The sequence below is a fragment of the Nothoprocta perdicaria genome, unplaced genomic scaffold (assembly GCF_003342845.1).
Source record: "Nothoprocta perdicaria isolate Ctin4 unplaced genomic scaffold, notPer1 scaffold_30, whole genome shotgun sequence".
In the NCBI taxonomy this organism is placed as follows: Eukaryota; Metazoa; Chordata; class Aves; order Tinamiformes; family Tinamidae; genus Nothoprocta; species Nothoprocta perdicaria.
In genome coordinates, this window is record NW_020455533.1 from 4,735,097 (window position 1) to 4,760,255 (window position 25,159).

A 25,159-nucleotide genomic window follows, 5' to 3' on the forward strand; every position below is an offset into this window, starting at 1 on the left:
TCCCTGTCACTTGCCAGTGAGAAATCTTGAGCCTTTATGGTGCTTCAGAATTGACTTTTTGATGCCAGGTCTTTCTCTCAAAATGCTCCCTGCTTTATTTCAAAYTGCCCTTTGAACAAAGGTGCAATAAAACAGAGCATCAGTGAAAAGATGTGTTGTTAGAAGTGATGATAACTTGAGAGATACAGAACTCCGTGCGATTGTGTTTCACACAGTAACGTGTGGGTTGCAGCTTCTGAGGACTGTCAACTCATTTGTAATACAAAGGAGCAAACAAACTCGCTTTCTGCAAAGCTAGAATTTTGCTTCTCTGGGCTTCAAATCAATGGTCTTAATATACAGGAACAGACCTTATCCCCTCCATAGGATTATCAAGCAATTTAAGCATGTGTTTAAGTACTTTGTCAGGAGCCTGCTGGAGAGTAAGATGGTAAACGCGGTAGGCTGAGAGATGATTTTATCCATGGAGGTATGAGAAGAGCTGGCAACTGAGGGCCAAGTGGGTAGACAGGGATATTACAACTGTAGATTGATTTCTAACTGCCCTACTGTGCATCTAAATAATTCTGGAAAGTTTTAAAATCCTGAAGTTTTAAACAGTAATAAATGTTATGATAGTTCTATTTTTCTTCAAGGTTTCTGAATCTTTTCATTTATTTTCCAAGCATTTATTCCTGCTCTGATGAAGATATTTATTCCTCCTGATATATTCTAAACATATAATCAAATTCCCTCAACTTTTGATACTTGAAGCAAAATATAAACTACTGTAGGCAAGGCTTATAGTAAAATGCTAGGARTCTGCAACAGTGTAAGAAAGCTGACAATGCACAACACGTTCCCTTCCCAAGTTTTAATTACGTTTTCAGATGTTGAAATCRGTATTTTTCTCATTCTTCTTTCCTCCCTTATACCTGAGAGAGACTTTGGATTGCTCTGTTTCTTGTGTGGCCARGGCTCTGCTTTGATTGCAGAGGTTGCACGTGATAACGAACCCGGTTGGAGTTGGCAGSAGGACTCTGTGTGTAAGGGCTACTGCAAAGTGCTCGAGCAGTTCAACTCGCAAGTCCRCGTTGGTTTTATATAATCAGTTTGGCGATTCAGCACAAACTGTTCAAATAGCAGTGTTGAGAAGTGCAGAATGTGACTCAGATGACTTCACTTAGTGCTAGCRGTAACGTTTTTAGATTTGAATGTTGTACTGCCTTTTTATTGGATTTTGATGAATCTTCGAGTGAACTTTAAAGGAGTTTGTCCATTTTATATGGAGCTTCAGCCTAGCTTCCTACTCAACAGCCTTGAGCGTGTTGTGGCACTGCTGGTGGTAATGGCAGCTTCATCGAGTTTTCACRGGGGAATGAAATCCCCCCGTTTTTCAGAATTGCACCTCTTGATTGAAATGGTGCAATTGTCATGGATAGAAGCGTAGATCGAGCAATTTCACAGACTGGTGGCATTTTTAAAGGCACAGCTGGTTTGTGCGTATATACAATTACTTAGTTCTACTAACAGCTTGTAAAACCACACCACTATGTAGCTTTGGCATTTTCTTRATTTCATTATATTCCTTTAGGGTGTTTTGGCATGAGGGGAAGCCCTAAAGTTTTCAGTTAATTTGTTCTCTTTGAGCGCCTATCAGCGTGGGCTGTTTATGTGTTGTCATGAGAATGCAGATTTTTTTTTTTCTGGGTTCTATCCATTTGTGCTTCTTTCTAATTACAGGTCACCTATTTTATAAATTTGGCATCACAGAGTCTGACTGGTATCGTATCAAGCAGAGCATAGACTCCAAATGCCGAACAGCCTGGAGACGGAAGCAGCGAGGCCAGAGTCTTGCAGTGAAAAGCTTTTCAAGGCGAACACCTTCATCATCATCTTACAGTGGTTCAGGTAAAGATAGAAACACGACAACAAAAGGCAAAYCAGAGAAATGGAAACTTACAGTAATAATGCAATTTGTTTTTAATATACCTGAAAGTAGCTTTGCTTTTGAACTATTCTTACAACAGGTGCATGTAGGACCTACACATTTTACTATCCTTATGAAAAAGGAATGGAAATGGAGTTATTGTTTCTTTCAGTTGATTTTTTTAAAACATTTTTACAGCACTACAGCTCTTTTTGATGTAAAATTTATTATTGGGAAAAGTGTCTCTCTCTCTCTCTCTCTCTCTCTCTCTCTCTCTCTCTCTCTCTCTCTCTCTCTCTCTCTCTCTCTCTCTCTCTCTCTTATCCTGTGGGTATATGTCTGTGGTGCATCTTGAGGTGTCACTGCAGCGTTCGTCCAAGTGACATCAGCCCCTATTTCCATAAGGAGCAATGTGAGAAGGGAGACTACAACGACAGTAAAATATAGACTTCTTCAGGAATGAAAGTGCATGAAAGTCCATTTCAGTGCGTGACGGAGACTGGCTCTGTTCATTAGTACTCCCTGCTTCACTGAGATGATTTCCAAGTGAAACAATCTGGCAAATGGAGCTTCTTGCTGGTCTGTTTTTTTTTTTTGAACCACGCTGCATTTTTTGAGCAGGCAATACTGATGTGCAGCATCAAGTGCTGTCCACACCTGAACGTCAAGAGTCAAGGGAATAAATCCTTTTCACACCGCTCAACAGGACATGCTGCATTTTCTTCACAAGATATTTTCCCCTAAAGAAAGGCACGCGGCCTAAAAATTGTTGTAGGTGATTCTGTATTTCCATATAGGTATATAGACACGAATAACAATAACAAATGAAAAATATTGACCTAAGAAGTGTTCTCATACGACACTTCTGGCTCTTGCTTTTAATATAAAGCAGCGTTATGGGATATTTGTACATCATATATTAAAAACAGTGTTTTGGAAGTTAGCCCCAAGAAGAGGAAGTAAGTTTATTTGCCTGCATAAAATTTTTGGTTGCATGTTAACACTAACCACTGTATCTCATGCAAGGAATGCCAAAATCTGCTTTCAATGGAAAGTTTTATGTGCTGGAACTGGGAATCATATCCAAAATTCTCAAATTAAAACAACTAATCAACATAATGATAACCATAAGCCATATATAGTGATTCAATCCCTTAGCAATCAGCATTTTAGAATAAAAATACAGTAATAGGTAGATATTACAATTTTGTGTTCATTAAGCTAAACTCATATCTTTTATCTCCTGGTTTGGAGAAATGGGGAGACCAAGAGACAGAAAGCACAGATTCAGGTTCAGTGCATTCTTGTCTGCAGGAGGCCATAAGGCAATGGACTTTCTTATTGTTATTTTAGCTGATAATTCCAATTTCTGTTTCATTGTAATTTGAGCCCATCTCCACTTACCTTATTTGTACATAATTGTTGCATAGGGGCAAAGACACCCCCGCTGACTCGTGGGCCTTTCAGCAGCCTGTTCTGTGCACGGGGGGGATCAGCGTGGGGCAGAGACACTTCTGCAAGAGCCAGCTTGAGTTTCGCAGGCTCTGAGCCCAACCTTAACTCATTCAGCTGGAGCTCAGCTGGCCCCTTTGCTCCATCAACCTTTTGGACTTACCAGGGAGCGTTTATGCTGCTTGCCTTTCCCAGCAAGGTCCAGGCTGCCTCAGGGAGAGAGGAGTTCGATGCAGCTGCTTCTAAAGGTGTCTTTAGCCCTGGATGTGATAAAAGTTGGCCGAGGCAATTTGGCACGTCATTGCGCACAGCACAAAATAGAGTGTCACTAACAGCATTAGTAGCTGCCTGTGGGTAGGTGAAAATATCCCATGGTTCATAGTTGTTGTTAATTTTCTTTAAAATGTTGCTCTTATTTGGCATGTTACTCGCATCGTTTTCTGAGAGGGCTTAAAGGTGATGGAATTCACCACTGGAGTCATTCCTAGGAATGGTAAAATGTTGTAAAGCAAACAAAAAAAAACCCCACCACTTCAGAATTAGGTGTTTTTCTAAAAAAATCTTGCTTGCATTCCAGAAGCAGCCGTGGGTGATATTTAACTTCCYCTGCAACACCTGAAGAAAGAGGAGGAGGTTTGAGAAGCATAGGAGAGTAGATGGGAGCTGGTTGACTGTATAGGAAAAAGAAAGAAGTAAACATATAAGGGAAAAAATGTGGATTCAAGCGTTGTTTAAAAGGCARCTTTTTCATGACAGGGCTGTAATTCCATCCTTAAGTTCAGGTAACCTCATGAACGGCTCAGACTTTGCTTTTGTGGTTTGACATCCCTGGGACCCCTCAATGGAATTACAGCATCATAATTCACAGGCATCTGTTACTTATTATATCTGCTGCGTAGTGGATCTAACAAAACTGCTGCTGCCAGCTAGCAGGAAGAAGTAATATTTCACAGCTCTGAAGTGAAGGAGGTCTGTATTTCACAGCTATGACAACATAGCTGTCAAATATGGCTTTTTAAAGCGTTGCATATGAACCCAGACAGTTTTTATGGTAGCGTTTGTTTCAGGGGGCAACTTAAGGTGAGGCTTCAATGGTCTGGAATTCGGCTACTTGAGAACCTGTCTTTTCCACTGTTGTTTGTCCCAGCTGTTGCGTTTAGCTTCTACCTCCTCTAAATCAATGCAGGAGAAGCCTGGAAGCCCATTGCCTGACATGTTGCACCACATCAGCAATGTACCTGTTGGGTTCCTGGTATTAACTGTTTCCAGAGTAGTTTTTCCTCTTCTGAACTCATAAGGGGTCCTATTATTTCATATAGAAAATTAGGACTGATGGGTGCAATGGGAAAAAGGCTCAAATCCAGAGGAGTTTTGTGTTTGCTGTTGATTGCCATAAAGTGATATTTTTCATCAGTTATCTCTAGGGGCTGATTAATAGTAAGGTAGTTTTCAGTTTTATCTTTATATATATGTATAATTTTTTTTTTCAAATCAAAAATATACCGGCACTTTCTTCAAACTTCGCAATATCATTTATATTTTGCAGAATATTTGTTTGGATGTTGGTGTGTAAAAAGTCCTCTAGAAGAGCTTGTAATTTTTGTTTGACAGTGAAGGTTATCAGACATCCCTGTGTATCATGTAAAACAATTTTGTTGTTAATCCTAAAAGAGCCTCTGTGGTCAAACACTGGCGCAGAGAGGTGGAGCTGTCTCCATCCCTGGGGATGCTCTAAATCCGACTGGAAGTCATCGTGAGCACCCTGTGCGGTTGCCACAGGTCCCTTCCATTCTCCTCTGTTCTCTGACCTGCGATTTTTATGAGCATCGAGTTGTGGCACGTGTAATTAACAAATACATTTGGAATATTTTTTTCTAAAGAGGGTTTCTTGAGGTTGCGAYACTTGAGCTTCACTCTTGCATACTTAATGGGCATGTAAAACTTTTAGGCATTTTCTGCTTTTCCACAAAAAGGTATGTAGTCAGTGGCTTGGACTCGCATCAGGTTTTTAAAAGTGATAATGCATTTCTTCTCTGTCCTGCTTATTCTAAGGAGAAATTKGCTATGCAGAAAGCACAGGGCTGAGCTGAGCCCCTAAGTTGGCCTTTGCTGCCAGTGTAACTGTGTGATGCTGTTTAAGTGTTAGGAGGTTGTCAAGAGGAACCTGTCTCCAGACTAAACATCTAAGGAAGCTGGTAGAAAAATATCAACGAGCGCCTCATCTCTGCTCTTCCCTCGCAAGGATGCTCGTTAGGATTATCCCAGGTTTAATTGACTGTGCAGCCTTCCAGCAGCCCCGGATTGATGGGCTGCTGTAGAGGGCTGCTAGGTGGCAGACGAGGTTGTTCCCTACCGTTATCCGGCTCTTGGATTTGAAGCTGTTGCTGGTTTTTTTGGCCTGGAGCCAGTGCTTCAGTCCACAACGTGTGTGTTTGCTCCCTCATTTTCCTGACAGCAGCTGTACACGTGGCTGCCACGATGCGTTAGTGAGATATTCTTTTAAAAGCCTTTCGTGGTCTGTGGGGGGAAGGCAGAAGGAAATGAGATTTTGGGGAGGAGGATTAGCTGAAGAGTGTCTTCTCTCCCTTTCTTTTAATTTCTCTTAAGATCATTAAGGCTGTTATCACAGTTTTCCATGTTGGAACTATTAATAAGCTCTCTGGCTTTGGGATTTCTATGTAGATGTGGGCTGAAGTGCTCAGCTGATGCCAAATGTCACACACGCAGATCTGCCTGTGTGAGATGGGAGGCACTTAGCACCGCCCGAGTCAGGTTTAGATAACCTGACAATTTACTGTCCAGAGTTTTATTTCTGTGAATGGTCGTTAATCGCTGTATTTCCCCCCTCTTTTTCCATTTTTGAGAACTGCTTTGCTTCATCCTCCCATTAACCTGTCCTTCTAAGACCTGGAGCCAAGGAAGTGAGGAAATCCTTGCTAGCTCGCTGGGAAGCGTGCGGCGGGGCGCCCACCGAGCTAGCAAAGCAGCCTCCCGTGGAAATATGTAAGTAAGGAGATTAAACAGGAATCCTGCTGCTGCCAAATCCCTGCCTTCCCAAACGAGAGCTTGAATGCTCCAACGATAAATATTTAGCAAAACTTTGCGGAGCTGAGGGTGGCTGTGACAAGTGACACTCAGGGTGATTTCCTGGGGAAAACACGGCTTTCTGTGCTTACTGAAAGAAAAGCCAGCATAGGTACCTGTTAGTATCCTTCTAACAGGTGCCTATAGCTAAATACATGCGCAAATGTRGACATACCAAGGTTTGAAATAAGGATTAATTGCAAAGTTAAGAGGGGGCTTTGCTGCCCAGCCGCCTGCTCTCCAGAGGGTGAAAGTTGCACCGCAAGCGCTGAGCTGGTCTCGCGGGCTGGGGATTTGCTAAGACATCAAAGTTGTAAAGGAGAAGCCAGATAGTTTACACGATAGTGATTTATGTGTGTTGACGTAGTCTCCCTTCAAGCTGTGTGCTATTCATGCTGGTGTTTGTTTTCTTATGGGCAATGTTTAAAAATGGATAAATATTGCTTTGGTCTGGTCAGAGGTTTAGAGGGGGAGGAAAACAATATGTATAAAGGATGTGGTGTTTTTAGACACCGCTGAATCCTTTTCTCTCCTTTCTTCTTAAAAAAAGAAAAGAGAAAGAAGACAATTACTAACCCCCCCTCAAACTCAACTGTGGGTGTTGCAAGGAAGCCAAACTGAAATCTATTTCTGAGTAACCTTGAGCAGGGTGGTTCATAATGCTACATTCAGGTTACCTAGGAGTGAAACAGGGTCCTTACCTCATCCTTCATTTCTGTCCCAAGTCCAGCTTTGCTATTTATGTGCAAAAAAAAATTGCCTATTCATGTGCACACACAATGTGTGTGTGTATATATATATATATATGAAGGATTATGTGTTTGGACACCATTGCTTGACCAGCTGTTGAGTTATATAGGGGGAGACCGGGAGCAGGCACAGCTGACTGCGCTCAAGGTAAGCAGGGAAACACGAGGTGAAGAACAGCAGGCAGCCTTAGCTGTTCAGTGTCCTGGAAAAATGCTATTTTTAAAACAAAGGAAATTAATTGCATAAAAATATTACTGTAACTGGAGTTGTGGAGGTGAGAGAAAAGGCAGAGGAAGCAGCTTGGGCACGTGGTGGTTTCCCGGGGTGAGCAGCCCCGGGTGCAGCGGCAGAGCCCTCGCGGAGCGTGTCACAGGTCTGAACAAACCATTTTTATTTGGTTCATATCGTGGAATTCCTTTCGCAGCTCTTCTCCCAGCTGCAGTTTGCAAATCCTGGCCGGAATGCGTCGTGTCGGCTGCTGTTGGCAGCACCTGGCAGGGCTGCCTTTAAGAAATGGAGATCAGCAGGGGTTGTAAAACAGCCAAATGTAAGATACGAAAGATGCACGACCAACAAATAACAAAAATACATATTTGATGTGTTGTGCTCAGTTAGTGTTAGAATGCTGCGGGTTTTTTAATGTATTTGCAGATCGTTAATGTAATTAGAGCTGACTAATTGCACTCTTAAGCATCTTACCTTTCGAACGGAAAAGTAAATGATAGCTTAGTGATATTGAAGTGGTCTCAAATTCATATACTTGGCCTTAAAAATCTTTTCATTTTTTTCTTTTGTTTTTATTTCTAGAAAATGCTTTCTTTTTTTCTTTTTTTTTTTTAAGGAACGCTTCAATTAAACTATTTGTATGACTGGATAAAGCTCATTCTTGTAAAAGCAACAGGCATTAGAACTTTATGGAACACAACTTTCTGGTGTGTTGGGCCAGAAACCAACCATCATTTTTAGACTCCAAATATGTCACCTGTCAGCCACTTATAAGGAGGATGAGGCCCATCTGGTCTGTATTTAAACAATGAATAAAATTACTGAAGAAAATTATGTACTCTGGAAGTGGGACAGTTTTCTTCAATATTTCTGTTAGTTTCTTGTGCTCGTACAGGTTCAAAGTCATATTGGTAAATGCTACTATGTGTGAGATGTTCATGTTTTACATTACCTTAAAATAGAAGTCATTGAGAGAGCACTGATGCATCCAAATACATTTTAAACAAATGTAACACTTTGAAAGATTTCATTAATGCGTTTTTGCGGCGAGGCAAAATAAAACTCCTCAAATTGCTTCCAGAAGAAATGTCTATTAATGTATTTCTTCAAATACATTATTCTAAAGCCCTTTCTGTATAGTGAAGTCACTATACACAGTGCAGTGCTGAACCTTACCGATTTGGGGAACTTTAAAGGCTTTTTCTAGCCTGGAAAGCTTTGGGTTGTGTGTGTGTGTGTGTTCATGTAAGAACTGAAACTCTCCGAGCGAAAACCTTGTGGCTGTTTTCTAGGATTTGTGGTGTGTTCTGCACCCGCGCCCTGTCCCTCTCCCATGAGATGCCTGCAGCTTTTGCAAGAATTCTTATGTTGCCCTCGTGGTCTGCTTATATTAATGGCACATGGGGTTGGAGATTGTGCACATGCCATGTATGCAATTTTGAGATTAAAAAAAAAAATCCATGCTTACATATGTCAGTTTGAATTATATGGAGTTAGATGATGGCTTCATTATACAGGATGGATTTTCAGAAGTATCCTGGTGGTTTTGGTGGTGACAGTAATAATTCTCAGCACACACAGGTGCACAAAAGGAAACGTTTAATGTCGTAGAAAATTATGTGCAGCATTTTTGCTGTGATATTACCTTAACAGTTGCAGAATCTTTAATCTAGAATCAGAAGTGTGCTTGTTTTGAGGTTTATTTTGTTAATACTCTCTCAGGGACAAAATAGCCTTTGAAATTGTATTGGAACTTGTAGGAAATCTCTACGTGAGCAGTGAACTTGCTTTCTAAGAATGTAAATGGCCGAACCTGCACACGGACTGCGTTGGTTCTCCACAATTTTTGAGTGTAAAATTGTTGCTTGGCCACTGGCATGAGACGTGCAAATATACTAAAGCTGCATTTTTGTGCCTCTTGCAGAGGGTTCACAGAGCGCCATTTCAGCCTCTAATGAGATCCAGCAGAACCAGCCACAGGCCCTACACTATGCACTAGCCAACGCTCAGCAGGTTCAGATCCACCAAATAGGCGAAGATGGGCAAGTCCAAGTAGTATGTATTCAACCTTCTCTAACGTATTCCATTTAAACAGTATGTGTGGAAGTAAACTTTCCTTCAGATGATTTTTTTTTGTTATTATTAAAAAGGGACCTATCTTTATTACAAATTATTTTCAGAAAAGAAACATTTCGTGCTTATGTAAGAAAAATTATTATTAAAATTATATGGCAGAAATATTCATGGAGATTTGCTTGTACAACTGCTACAAGTAAATGCACCTTCATTACTCCGGGTTTTGTGTCTTTAGGCCTTTTGCTYGCACAGCTAACATAATAATAATGTTAGATACGTTAATTGTACAGTTTACATGCATTAAGTTTTTTATCAATATGTCTTTTTGATCAGGAATGCATTTATTTGATTCACTTATTCTCATTTTTAAAAACTGTTCTCGAGCATTTTGGACATCTGTTGGCTGAATGGATTACATGTGTATTCATTTAGATATATGTCTGTAAGAAAACTTGAAATTTGAAAAATCAGAGCTCAAGCCTTTATTATTTCTACATACAGTTTTTAGTATACTCTGCAAAAACCCATCTTGGCTTTAGTTCCTGTACGCCAGGGCTTGACTACGAGGATAGCTCTGTATTTAAAAAAAAAAAAAAAAAAAAAAAAAGGGCAAGAAAAAGAAAAGTGAAATAATGGATTGTGTAGTATTTTTGACGTGTCTTTTTTGACATGCAGCCTTCAGAAAGAGGGAATTACATCTGCACAGTCATCCTTCAGTGGTGGAAATGTGAGACTTGTATGTGAGTTCCATCTGTCATGAGTTTTCAAAAGCTTTTGCCTTTCACAGCTTGTCCAGGCAATCCTACGGAGCAGAAACTTCTTTCTGAAACTCCTTTTTGCTCTTTAATGTTTTGAAGATACCCAGGAGCTGGGTGTCGGGCTAGTGCCCAACTGCACAAAGCCACGAGCGCCCATGGGACAGAAAGAACCGTGCCCACGGACGTACCCGGTCTGTGGGGTCACAGAGGCCTCAGCTTCCCTGGATGCCAGTCTGAGAAAACAGATGGAACTGGACAATTAAACAAGGGTTGASGGAGAGTGATCAGCTTGGTGGTCACTGGTGTTCTGGTTCTTACTAGATTTTTAGTGAACACCATTCTGAAGAGGAGTTTGAAGTAGRATAACAAAATATCAGTGTTAGTTATTTATGGCCCTTACACCCCGCTCTGTGGAAGCAGTGAGGTTGCTCAGGAATATGGTGCAGAAGGAAGGCACATCCCTGTGGAATGTCCTCAGGAAGGTGGAGAGGCTGGAGGCCAGCAGAGGAAGCCGAGGAGGGGAGAGAAAATTGGGGGAATGTTTCAAGACAAGGGAGCAGCCAGAGGAGGACTCCAATATTAGCAAACGTGGTTGTATTCTGGCATATATGGGCATGGAAGGAGGTTGGGATGGAAGAGTGAGAGGAGGTCCAGGCGGCAGCTGGAAGAGGTGATCAGGTAGGGTGCAATTGGAGAGGAAYGGCAGGTTTTGCTGCAGTGGAGAAGGTTGCTCCTAAGGTGAGAGCTGGACTGTAGCTATAATGCTGGGATGCTGGGAACCACTGTCTATAAGATAGACTGGGTAAATCCAGGTGGGATTTTATTTACTTCTAAATATGACTGCACAGCAGATTTTTTCCCTTTAAAAAAAAGATCAGTATTAAACTGAATGCCAAGGATTTGCTAAGTCCCTATAAACTTTGTTTAGGAACTAGGATTAAAAGAGATTTTTCCTCTTGGAATTGTTTTTGTGCACAAATTAAAATTACTGTCCGTGGAGACTAGCTGTTTTTCTGCAAAACACCAACGAGCAGTTCTTTTTGGGAATGCTGAATGATTCCAAAGTGGAAAAAAAAAACACCTTCTCCTCTGCCTCCCTCAGAGAGGAGGCTTATATTAAAAGACAGTAAAAATGGAGCTTTTAAATTTTCAGCACTTTTTCCTGGGAGCCCTGAGAGTTTCACGTGAAGGAGGGAGTGATTCTAATCTCAACGTGGACTGGGCCCTGCTCTAATTTTATATACAGTCCCTATTGTCAGAGTGATACTTTCAGTATGTTTTTTCTCCCTATAAATAGACAGTTTCCTTCCAAAGGAAATGAAACTGTTTGAAATAGAGGGATCTGTGTTTCTTTGAAAATCACATGCAATTGTTCTTGTGTTATAAAATGAGAAGAGCCTTTGACAGAATTCCAAATGATTATCTTTAATCTCTGTCTCACAGAGGCATATTAAAATGAACACAAAGCCTTATAAATGCTGAAGTAGGTTATTTAGAATCCAATCTCCCTTCAGGTAAATTATAGTAGCAAAGACATCTTGAGGCTAGTCAGGAAGCTTGAGGAATTCCTTGCATTTCTTATCTATGCTTTTATCAAATGATAGGCTTGATATCATTCTGAAGTGGCTGGTGTGGTCTGCAACACAAAGTACTAACCGTATTAAAACTGTTAAGAGCAGATTCTCAGCCAACATAAGTAACTGCATTCAGTTTATACCCATTTATATCAGTTTGAGAAGCAGACTTTAGCTCTGCCCTTTTCTTTAGCTGCCCTTTTCCATAACTGTGTGAACATACAAAGAGACACGAATAACTATCTTTTAAAATATCTCGCTTAGTTTTGTACTTTGCATATCTRTTTTAAGAACTCTATTTACAAGATCTCTTAAAAGGGAGCATTGTTTCAAGGATACCCRTTTGGGAGAGTGAATTCTTCCAATCTACCCCAAAGTGAGCTAGTCCAAAATGAAGATACTTTGAGGTGGTTGCAGAGAWATATGCTGCATTAATATTATTTATTATTAAACTTGTTTTTCATTTTCTTCTTCTTCGAAAGTGAAACATTATTGCTTCAAAATTCACTGTTCTCCTTTGCATAAAAAGATAGGGAAATGTGGATTATATAATGCAATCCTTAACTGTTTTCACTGAATAACCATTTTCCTTCCATCTACAGTTGTGCATATCTTATGATCTATTGAATCCAAGCTAACAGTTTCTTCCTTTGGTTTTGATTTTCTTCTGATGCTTCTTGGTGTTTTCTTTTTTGTGGATCCCACAGGGTCACCTCCACATAGCCCAGGTACCTCAAGGYGAACAAGTCCAAATCACGCAGGACAGCGAGGTGAGCCTGGAGCCCATGGAGCAGCGACTGCTCAGAACATAGAGAACTGCTGCAGCCCCTTAGAGACCCACGAGGACAGMCATCAGGGTGCTAGAGCCAGGGTGGAGTCTGTCTAAAGGCACTAAGTGACAAATTCTCCTTCTGCCTCTGTATTTTTATTGAGTAACGAAGAAGGGTGTGTGTTTTAGTGACCGAGTACGTGGGATCTGATGCCTTTTAATGGTCTCTATTGGAAATAGTTTAGTGCTTTCAGAGTGCTATAGGAAATCCAGCTTATTATTCAGAAATGAAATAATTTTAGTTAGGTTTATAAACTGAATGTATTCAGAGCACCCTTAATTATGGGTGCTGTTGAGCATCAGGTGGAGAATTCTAGAGAGCTCGTCTAGTAAAAGTCTATTCCACACTGACATGAAGCCACCTTTCTTACAAATCAAACTATCAGCACTGCGGTATTTACACTTCATAATTTTTAGCATAAAAATAGTTCAGTGAAATGGGTAAATCCAGTATGACTTCCTCCAATTTAGACTTTATTTCACTCAAGGCAAACGAGCTTTAGAGGTAGTTGAGTTTACCTGAGTGAGAAGATTGCAGGTCCCTCCATGTTAGCACGTCTATAAAAGAGACACGCACCTACAGAGGCTGCTGTCAGCTTCTTTCTTGCACTCTTGGAGCTTGTTGACGTGGAGATATAATAGCAAAATAAGGCCAAGCACAAGTACTGACTATAATATTTATTCTGCCTGATTMAGATTCTGTAGAGTTTTTCATTTAACATACCTACTTGTGGGTTAGTTCAACCCATTTCCAATGCACCTTAAGTGAAGTCCCATAAAAACATTTTTGGTGTGGAAGGATACTGCTAACAGAGAGCTATTGCAGAATGAACATTAGAATAAGTATTATATAAATATTATCTGTAAAGGCAGTCTCCTTGGGAAGAGCTTGTCAAACCTAAAGAGAAATAGAAATAGGTCAAAATGCTGTGGGTCTGAGGGGAGCTGCAGTGAGCTCCAAATAGGCTATAGCGATTCTTGGGTATTTACCATGGTTTTAAAGAGCCATTGAAAAAAATCTGATTCAGCAGATACTCGTAGTAGTGATTTTGAGGTTCAAATGCCATCGTATCCATGGTCTTTTTCAGGAATTCATGTATGTAAGAATTTTAAGGTCTATATTTGTTCATCACAGATGGAAACATCTGTTTTTAAATATGTTCCAATGTACACAGCTTCAAAAAGAGAGGAACTGTTGCCAGTAAGAGCAAATGTAGAAAATATGAAAATCAAAGAATTGGCATTTTTCTTCAAAGAATTTTTAAATTTCACTGCAAGACTTAGTGCTTGAGAAGTTCTTTTTCTTAATGTAAATTACTTTTAAACAGAGTAACAGCTCTGATCATAGAATAAAAGCTATTTTTGTAAGGATACAGCTTTCCTTTTCAGATTTTTTAGTTACAGTTTCTTTAAAAATAGTTTTCATTACTGAGAATGTTTTATAATAGATGCAATTCCAGTAATGGAAAGATGTCAACATTTGGGGTTGAATTTTGATAAAATGGAAAGTCTGTTAGTGCAAATGATAACTTTGTACCRATAAAATAGAAAATGGCATTCATATGTGTAAAAACGATGTACAGTTCTAATTGAGTAGGGGGTTGACTTATATTTGCAATTTCATATAAATGAGGGAAAATGAAGAAAAAAAAAAGGCTTACCTCAAAAGTTATACACAGACTTTGCACAAAAGTGCTTTATCCTATATAGTAACTCTCAAAAAATAAAACCTACTGGTACTGAAACAACTTGTGAAATTTCCAAGTGCTTATTGTCACTGTTTTTCTTCTACAGGGAAATCTACAGATACATCAAGTTCATGTTGGTCAAGACGGGCAGGTAAGAGCTGAACTGAGTTTTAAGCCACATTTAACTTTTTATAATAAATTTTGCATCTATCATGACTTCACATTATTRGTGGTTGTTTTAAAATCTGTGTTGGTCTTTTTGTTTACATGAACAAAGCAAAATGATAAAAAGTTAAGCCAAGTATTTTTTTCTATGGGCTCAAAATATTTGACTCAACTTATTTCATTSTCCTCTGCAATCTGCTTTATTACTGTTTTATACCTTGTCATTGACCTCCTCAGCCTTAGGTTTAGTACTCGGATTGATTATTCTGTGTACAGTATGTTCCTTTTTCTGTTATCAACTGTCACTGACCAGATGTGGATGCAATCTACTACAGTCAATGCAAACATAAGAACATTTATTGCTCTGTTTTAAGCAGCTCTTTTTTTTCGTTATATGGCTATCTAGGGAGGAACAGATCTTTCACATCTGCTTTTGTTCTTTTTGATAAGATGGCTTTATTAGGTGCTTATGCATGTATGAGGTAAGAAAAGGCAAGTTTTTATTTTGAGTGATGAGTCAATAAATGTTTGAATTAGCAGAATTTCCATGTCAGGTGTCAGCAAAATTGCTAACATTTAATCTCAGACACCCTTTGCTAAAAATTAAAGTCTATTAAAATATCCATAGCCAAAATATTTCTATAAGAGGCTGCTTCAGTAAAGTTGTTATGTTTTAGCTTTTGTTCATGTTGAACGTTAACAAGCTGTGAGGCACATGGCTAGGGCTTGAACGCTGCCCTGTGTTGACAAGACTCACATCACCCACTTGAACTTGGAAGCCTTAAAGAAGCTGCTGGTGCTCTGAACTTTTGACTACAGACAGTGTCTTGTGAAGGGGAGCAATCTAGAGTATAACAAAGAAACAAAAAGCTTTAGAAAATGTTCATTATTGAGACTTTAATTCAAAGTACTTCATGCAGAAGTCGGACTCGGAGAGGTGATTTTCTGGAGATGTCTCAAACTGTTTTAGAGCTTATGGTTATTTCTTTTTTCTGTGTGATATACTGCTGCCCAAATGACATCTTATTGGAAGATTAATACTGAGCAGCATTATTTCTTGCGAAATTGTGTGGATTCACTTGCACTTTTTTTAATTGCAACTTGATACTGTTAGTTTTCTCCTTGAAACACTATTTCACAGTGAGTAGGACAGAACATCATTAACTGTGCCACAAAGTGCACCTCTGTTTTGCTAAACAGAACAAAAGAGTGTAGTTTAAAATAGTGCAAACTAAGGCTATTTTTAATGGAACTCCTTGGATGAGCACATTTTCCTGACAACAGCCGTGCTGGGCAGGGAACGGCGAGTCCCTTCATAAAATGGCAACATTCAGCAGTTTTCCATGCTAAAATAGTTATGGGGCTCCCTAATCCCAGAAGCCTGGAAATGGAGTCCTGCTGACCTGACTATTTGCAGGAATATGTGCAGAATATGTGCAGAAAAGTGTTCTAAAATATTTATAGGTAAATATGGGTATACATGCGTGTGTGCATATATATGGATATCTGATGCATATTCATTGAGAAGTGTATGTGGGAAATCTAGATTCTCATCCATTTTTTCTTTTGTATTTTAACTAACTGGGCTCTGGACTCTGCTTTTAATTTTCTTTGAAAACAAATGTGAAATGTAATTATTTTTCTTAAAGCATTGCATTTTAGTGTGAAAGAACAGCTATGGTCCCATGTGAATCAGCAGCCTGGCGTTGTCACACTTGAGCTGGCAACTGGACCAATTCCCAGGAGCTGCTGAGCTCTCCCCAAAGTATTTGCTGCTTAACTGTTTTCCACTAAACCCAGAAATACAAGCAAGCAAGCAAATATTTAGTGGATGCTATCTCCATCCTTAATTAGCCACTGAAACCTTCATCAGCAGTTTCAAAGCCACTTGTTTGCGCTAAAGGGATGAGTAGCCCTCACATGATTCCTTACAGCAGCGCTGAGTGCGAGGGGTCGAAAGGAGGTCTGTGGCTGCGCTGGGTTCTGCTCATCAGCTGATCTGGGTTGTGACCGTTTTCTGAGCTTTTAGCTTGTGAAAATTGCAAAAGAAAATGAGTTAAGCTAAGTTGGGCTTGTGGTTTTAGTATGGAAGTTCAAACTAATACATTTTCCTTGGCGCTTGGAGTGGGAAAAGAGCACAGAAATCTGTCAGATGATTTGCTTCAGTGCAAATGTAAGTCATAACAATCCAGGAGTTTGCAATCATCTGTACGGGACCTCTGATCAAAAAGAGGTGTGTAGCTTTCACACCTGTCCGTTACTTTGGAGAGAGGCTTTTTCTGCCTCTTTTAGGGACTTTAATGCACCTTTCCAAGGGACAATACTCACAAGAAGTAAATAAATTGTCTCTTCCAAGACTTCATTCARTTACTGAATGTTCTTCGTGACCAGCGTATACTTATTGAAGGTGTTAGATCTTATCTCAGCTACTGGATATTCCATTTGGGAATTCATTTTATGCCTCTGTTTCTCACCTATTACTGTGCAGACCATAGGTATTCCATAGATGTGGATACGGTTTGGTTCTGCTTCCTGACCCGGGCTGTCACTCTGAATCACGAGGAAAAGGTTGTACAAGAAACCAGTGCACAAAGCTATTAACCTAGCGTGAGCCAAAGCAAAAGTGACACAAGTCTGCTGGGAAATTGAATCGGTAAAGCTCCAAACTGAAAGTTATGTTTTTAGTATCCTAATAGTGATAATTGTAGCTTCTCTGCAGAGTGTTACCAGCAATTGATTTTTTGGGGATTTGTTTTTTCTTTTTTTCCTTCTCTTTTTTTTWAWTTTTTTTTTTCCTTTAAATTCTCTGTTCTGGTAGTTGCGCTGAATTTAGATCTTGTTTTTCTGGCATCGCCGCTCGTGGAACTAAGGAAATCATGCCAGAAAGCGCTCGCTCTACCTACACATGTGTTCTATTAGCTAAAAGCCTCGTATTTCAGTGCACATTTAATAAAAATACCAAACRGCAAAAATAATTAGGCTTCATATTAAGGAGCGCTTGAAGCCTTGAACCAGTGGGAATTTTTTGGTACTTGGCATTTTATACTTGCAGATTACCATACATTTCCTATTTTGTGCCTTTCTTTGCTCTGATTATGCACCCTTCTGTCTTCCCAGCTTTGTCCTTTTCTCCCTTTGCTGATCATCAGCATTAACACCTAATAATAATCAATTAATTTCCAAAAGGTGTTAAACATATGAGCCCTGCACAAGACATATTGATAGGGTGCTGCAGTGTTGAGAAATACCCATGTTGTGTAAAGCAGCAGCAGAGGACACGTTCAGCAGTGTCACCTCGGCTCCCAGCAGGTTTGGACGTCCCATTTTGCACATCCTCATAGCCACCCTCTCTCCAGTGTAGAAGATAATTAAAATGACACCAGACACATGGTCTTCAAATGCTTTTTAAATCAAAGAGTTAACACGCTTTCAAATAGGAAACTCGATTGTGTCTGTTCCTAGAGAGCTGACAATTTGTTCTGCTCAATGAATAAATATTTTGAGTGGTAAGAGTGTTAGTTCGCTTAACCTGAAGCATTAATCATCTGTTAGTAACAGTTAAAAGAACTTCAGAATTTAGAACGGTCTCTATGATATTTTTAGGAGAAAAAATAGCAACTATAAATTGCTTTTTTAGTATTACTCATCTTACTGCATGTGCTTATACACAAATATACAGACAAACATGTATATATGATATGACACAATTACTTCTGATATATTGCATTTTTTTCTAAAAYGAACCTGACATTTTAGGCATCTGTAGAATATCTTTTCCAGATCAGTTTTTAATCCAAGTGGTACACAAGGACCCACCTGTAGACTGTGAAGTTGCATACACAGCGAGGAGGAGGAGGATGACCTTAATGACAGATCTTTCTGCTGCTCCTCAGTGAGGCACATGGAGGGATGGTGGGAGTATCTTTTTCTGGAGTTTTACTCTGTTTTTCTAGAGTAAAAAGCATCGTTATTATAACTGCTGGCTTGGACCGTGTGCAGGTGTAAGGACTGTATCAAAGGATATGAATCCATGATCAGAAATGGTATTTCTGGAGCTTGCTGAGGTGGTGCTAGAGAGAATAGCAGCCGGATTTAGTGCTGGTAAGTAGCAGGTAGCTGCTGTTGGGYTGCAAAGGCTGGAATATTTGTGTGTGAGAGAGAAATACATCAAAGTTTGTGTCAGGGTTTTCAGGAAGAAGTCGGGATCTGCTGTGTGGTTGCGATGGGAGTCCGTGCAYGTGGTGTGTGCCCAGTGATGGAGCTTGTCTCCTGAGCCTGACCATCAGTCCTGGTCCTGTCCTCCTCGCCCTGCCTGGGAGTAAAGGGCAGTCTGTTAATCCCAGAGGAATGGATAAGGGGGAAAAGGGACTGCAGGTGCTTAGCTAAAATAAAACTGCTAATTCTAGTAATTCCACATAACATCCCGTGGATGTTATTTATGACTGCATCACACTAAAATAAAATTGGCTTCTTTCTATGGAGCATTTTTTAAACTCTAGCTTCTACATCTCTGTTTACACCTATTGTAATTACTGAGATATTTGCACCTTTTTTTCCAGGGATGGAAAGCATCATTTTCAGTTTAAAAAAGCAAAAATGAATCAACAGGTCAACTGTACTTGTGTTCTTTTTTTGTGTTTATTTTGCATATATTATCTCACTGGAGAAAAAAAAACAATATATTTTCTGAATATTTAATTGCTGTTAGTAATCTTTTTTTTTTTCCTTTTTTAATCCAAAACAGAGAAAAGAGCCATYTTTAACTGTTCATATTCTCAGATCAAAGATCTAGTTAGAAAGCCCTAGATTTAACAACCCTAAAATTCTTTACGAAATCCTTCCGTCAGGAGTAACTGCAACCCAGGAGTCTATTTCCCTCTTCCTAATTTCCGAGCGGCAGAGGGCAGCAGGATTAAGGTGACTGCGAGCCGCAGCCCCGGCGAAAAGCTTCGAGGAACAAGCAGGACCCTCGAGGTGCCGGAGGACCCGCGGCGGGGCCGGAGCCGCGTGGGCAGCGTGAGTTTTGGTGCCGGTGGAGGGGCCGCGTGGGCCCCGTGCGGAGCAAGGCACGGAAGCCCCCGCGGCGGCACCGCCGGCTGCTGCAGGGCCTGGAAAGGGCTTTTCCTCCTGCCGCAGCACATCTGCTCCAAATAACGCACGGAGAAACAAACAGGCTTGTTAGGAGCAAAACAACAGAATGAGAAGCCCCGTATACTGCAGCTGGAGCTTAGAAACCGCCAGGCTGGTTTGAGGGAAAATATAAATGTTTATTTCTAGCTGAGGCGTCTTTGATAATAGATTATAGTCAAGTCTTGTAGGTCTGCTGTATTTTTAGGGGTAAAAATAGGGAGCAGGAGTTTTGAAATAAATTGTGTTTTATGGAAATTTCAAACAGAAGTTTGTATTCACTTAGCCTTCCTGGTAAGAATGCTTAAAATCCTTCAGTGTGAGCATTTTAAGTATGAAGTATTTTTTTAATTGAGGATAGCCCTTTATGCACATGTAGCCCTTAACCTGGCAGTCCACATAAGAAGTGATCTCCACTTTCACCTCTGTTCCTCAAAATAACATAGACCTGCAGCACTCACCAGACATTTAAATCAGAAACATTAGTCCCTTTGAAAAGGCAGTATTTTAGTTAAACAGAAATTTTAGTAAACTGAGAATAATTTAAAAGCAGCTGAGTGCATGAAGACATAGAGTAGGATTCAAGTTTAGGGAAAAAAAACTACTAGTGTGAGCAGTAACATACAAAAAATACCTAGAAAAATAGATATTGTGTTAAAAACAGTAACATATCTTTGTGCTATTAAACAGGAGTGATAATTAGAAGAGGTAAAAAGAACTAATTTAGGTATATTGTAGCTGCAGAATTTAAAATGCATGCATTTGCTTACAGTTCATAAGAAGTGTGCACCTTCTTTGTGATTGTAAAGCAGAGTAGGACGCTGTCCAGTAGGAGAGCAACTGATCCCCAATGGTCCTCGTGATCCTGTGCAAGATTCCTGCAACAAATGTGTGCAAATTGTTTACGGCCGTTCGTTCGCTTTGACGGTGGCACAAGGAAATTCTTCTCCCCCAATATGGAGATAGTGCTAAGGAAAATATAATGCTGTAATGGCAGTCAACCAAAACATTACAAATAGGAAAAAAACAGAGGAGAGGAACTGCTGCTTAGGAGAGGTTAGTGGGAAAACGTGCTTTGTGTAGTTACAGAATGCAAAAATAATCCCGATATTGACAGAAATTGCCAAATGTTTTTTAGTATGTAGCAAACTTTATCCACTTTTAGAGAGAAATAGTGGTTTAGAAATTCATTGTAAATGAACAGGACATGCTCTATAAATCAGTTATCATTTTGGAAAAAAACAGCAATATTTCAGTGTTGTTTGGTAAAGACAAATTCTAAGGCATTTATGCTTTTTCTTTCCATATGTGTGTGTCTGAGTTGGGCCATGCTGCCTTCAGCTGTCTTGGAGAGCCTGAAACTGGAAATTTCAGAAATGAGTTAATTAGGTGGCCAAGTTCAGTAATCATTGCAGCCAACTGTGGCAGGTATTGAAAACCACCCTGATTGGAAAGTGGCTTCAAATTTTAAGTTTTCTCTTTAAAAAATTTTAAAGATGTAAAATATTTTATTTGCTTTTCTTTGAAGACACTTAAGGGATGGAAAATCTGATTTTTTTTCTTTTTTTTTTTAAAGTTAAGTTACTTAAATGTAATTGATAGGATTTTTGTGTTTTTGGAGTTAGGAAAAAAAGTACAAGGCAGATATTTTTGAATGTTAAAGTTTGATTGCCATTTCACATCCAGTAATTTTCAACACTCTTTTTTTGTTGCTTCGTGGTGCTTTGAAGATATTTTGCAACTCTTCTTTAATCTAGATTAGGCCTTTTGCAGAAAGGAGGACTTCTCTGTTGTCTATGCAGATAATCTTTGCTTGTTGGGCTTTAAGTTACTAATCTTTCTGTYGTGTTGTCCAGGGGTTCTTTGCATTGAGGTGAATGCTACTGTGAAGGCAGCAAATAATCTTCTATGTCAGTCTGCAGTATTTCCCCTGCAGACTTGGTTGGGTCATAGGTTTCATTAGCAGATTGTCTGCATGCAGTTTTCTTCTTGTGCCCAAAGGTACCACTTTATTTGAGAAGGAAAATTAGCTATATCGGTGTTTGCTTGATCTATTGTCAAGAGCAATATCCGTASTGAGGTCAAGAGGGAGAGCATTATTCCAGCAACATGACCTAATCTCAAATTTAGCAACCTGCACAGTACARATGGTGATCAGATGTTTCACTTTCATTTGAAGACATGTTCTTTGCTGAGTTTTCTGTACCAAGATACATTGGTATAGAAAGGAGGGATATGTTGGCACTTTGTGAGGTAGGTTGGTTATCTAGAAATTGAACYTTCCTCATTCATCAGAATGGACAAATGTTTCGCTCTTGCCAGAGCGCTTAACAAGGACTCCTGGAGTCTTCATGCCTTTTCCATGTATTTTTCAAGCTTTCCTGAAACCCTGGGTGAAGCCAACAAGTTGCTCAGGGTCCATGGCCTGGACTATGCAGAAAATACCCAGCTCTACTTTAGGGGATGTGCCAAGCTGCCAAGGAAAGGAATGGCTTAGGAGAACTCATCTGGTTTATGATACCTCAGGTTATTAAGAGCAACCTTTCAGTGGATGAGTGTTGGTCCTGAATGTTGGATTAACTTGGTTGCTTTAAAAGGTGAACTTGGAAGATCATGGCCCAGGTTGGTCTCTCTCCCCTGGAACACACTGATGCACCTCAGGTGCAAAATACCAACCTGCAAGATAGAAAGTCATGGTTTTACCATAAAAACTATGTACAAGAAGGTCTAAATGTGGGCTTGAATTCCAATTCAAAAAGCGTAATGTCAGATTTGAGCAATATGGACCCAGTTCTGCAGGCTAGTGAATCCCTTCTGCAAAATACCAATTGCTATTGTGCAGTCCTGAGCTTCTGTAGGCCGAGTGCCCATCCACGATACATGTAAAGATTGCTGTGCTCTTTCACACTTAAAAACTAGGCATTTCCTTCTGCTTTAATCTACAAATGTAATTCAGGAAAGCTGCAACAGAGTCATTATTGACCCTCTGAAGCTGCCACCCAGTCTCATTGTGCTCGTTTTTGTCTGTAATTTGGGCCCTAACCTACCTTTATATACTGAAAAAAGAAACTCTGAAGGCGACACAAACCCTTCAGTAGCAAAATCTCCTCACGTATTTATGACATTYTGGACACTTTCTCTTTTGGCAAAGTACGACACGAAGGAAACAGCTTCCCATTAATAATAGAAGATTCCCGTTTGACCCCACTGTCATGCTTAGTCTCAGTGACGCAGGTAAAGATTTGTTTTGGGAGCAAACAGTGAATTCCAGCAGATAGTTGGCCGTATGCACATAATATAGTGTCTGGGCTTTAAACACCGAGTTTCCCTCTRGTTCCTCAGGACTTAGACATTATGTCACGCACCTATTTTTGTCCTCTGAGGAGAAGGCTCCGTTCCCAATACAATGTCTCTCTTAATGCCCTGCACAGTCCTGCACTGTTACCTGTCTCCCATCACAGCCCCGGGTGTTTTCCTTTGGCTCGCTCATCAAAAGCAGTAAAGTGCACAGAGGTATGTTGAAATYGGGCAGTATTTTAATACTGATACAGATGAAGTGTTTTATTCCAAATCATGTCYTTCCATTTATACAATTTTCTGGGTTGTGAAAAGAATTAATGACAATGATTTGTTATTATCTTGCAGATATTTGTTGGGAATGGGCCCTGAGCAACAAAGTCCACAGAGTACTGGGCTAGGGTGTTATAAAGCAAGACAGTTTAATGAGGGCTTTGGAGAAGGGTGTTTTTGTGCTCCTAAGCGGGTGGGTTGTGCCATTAAAATTCCATTCAAGCAGACAGGAGCATTTACAATGCTCCAAAGAATATGTTCTCTATTTTGGAGTATATTATGTTCTTTATTCACCCAAATCTTGTTTTAATATTGCTGTAAACTTAATAAGAAAAGATGAGATATGAAGTGATAATCTTTTAAATATAAGGAAAAATAATTTTCTCCATCTTCATAGAAGGCATAGGTCTAAGCTGTCTCTTATTAGAGATTTTGGTAATAAAAATCTCTGGTTGTAGAATAGCAGTCATCACAAAGCTATCTTGCTCCGCTCATCTAGAGAAATCATTTCTTTTTTGTTTTGTTTATTTTTTTAGTGTTCTTCATTTATGATTTTCTCATCATGCGATATGAGCTCTGTCTTTGGCTGCCGATCTGCCCTTATCCCATCRCTGCTCCACTCTGCATGTTCTAGCAGCTCCATCCTCAACACATTGAAATATTCGGGATGCCTCTAATCTGCTCCGAAATCACTCCCCTACCTTCCAGCATCCAAGTCAGGAAGGGTTTGGGGATGGCTGGTAGGATGGTCGATGCCTTGATGAGGAGACACCAGACACGTTAGTGCTAATGCCCTTGTCTGGGGACCAGCTCTTTGCTGCTGCTGGATGCCCCTGCTGCTTGCTGAGCAGCTGGATATGGAAAGGTTTAGGTCCATCCTGATGAAAGCAAAGGGATGTGTACGGGCTGCCAATCTACTCAACTAGTGCTGAGACAATTAATATTTGATTTTTCCGCTGTGTCGGGGACAACACTAAATCTTGTCTGCCAAAGTGAAGTGACCTGTAGGATCTGGTGGTGTTTGAGAGTGATAACTTCTGGAAGCTTTTGCAGCAGATTTAAAAGTGTGCAAGTGTGAAACACTGCTTTTTGCCTCCTTTCCTATAAAATGGTGGATTTTTTTCAGAGTTTATATTGGTCACAGCAGCCGTTTCTTTTTAAAGGAAGCCAGAATGGATAGTTTGCAAGTAAAGAATCATCTTAGGAAAACTTATGTGATTTGCATAGTTCGCAGTGTTTTGACAAGCAAATATTCAGCATAGTAAGCTTTGACCAGTTAATTGACTGTGAATGGCTATTTAATCCTTTCCATGATTCCATCATTTTTAGTCCAGTTACTCAGAATCCTTAAAATGTTTCCAAGTAGCTGAGGGAGTATCTAATATATTGAAGAAGGATGATCAAAAGACATCATTTTGTGATTTGGACGCTGACTTAGAAGAAGTCCTGTAGGATGCTATATAGTTTTGCAGTAGGATTTTTTAATTTATTGCTGCTTCCAGCAATTACTGACATGAACAAACTGCAAAAGGACCAATTTCGTGTTTATTTTAGACACCAAAATCCCACATCAACCGCCCAGTTTCCAATTTTCATCTCAGATGTCATTTTAATTAGCTAAAATATATTCAGAGTATTCAACATATGTCTGTATTGCTGTGAATAAAATTTGGAACATATATTTGGAAAAATCATCAACTGTAGCTTGCTTTAACCTTTCCTTTAGTGTAGTGGGTAGAGAATCCATGTGTTTAAATTGTAACCTTCTTCACTTTATTTGATCAGCTCTGCTGGGAATAATTATTATATCCTAGATCCATCAATGACTGAGCTACAGCTATCAGTTCCTCACGTGTCTGGAGCAGAAAGCAGACCTGTTTTATATATGGATAGTTATTTATTTTCTTGATAGAAGCCTTCAGTTCCAAGCAGAATTGAGAGATGAATGAATC

The 25,159-nt window shown here is 39.8% G+C and overlaps 1 protein-coding gene across 1 annotated transcript in view; it reads left to right on the forward strand.

Annotated features, from left to right (window-relative positions):
• BANP (BTG3 associated nuclear protein) overlaps positions 1 to 25,159 on the forward strand; it is a 127,218-nt gene that overhangs the window by 57,669 nt on the left and 44,390 nt on the right. The window contains exons 7-12 of the mRNA XM_026042395.1: positions 1,723 to 1,890; positions 4,478 to 4,497; positions 6,675 to 6,710; positions 9,395 to 9,474; positions 12,526 to 12,598; positions 14,452 to 14,496. Of these exons, the coding sequence (XP_025898180.1) occupies positions 1,723 to 1,890; positions 4,478 to 4,497; positions 6,675 to 6,710; positions 9,395 to 9,474; positions 12,526 to 12,598; positions 14,452 to 14,496 (422 nt within the window). The remainder of the gene's footprint in view (positions 1 to 1,722; positions 1,891 to 4,477; positions 4,498 to 6,674; positions 6,711 to 9,394; positions 9,475 to 12,525; positions 12,599 to 14,451; positions 14,497 to 25,159) is intronic.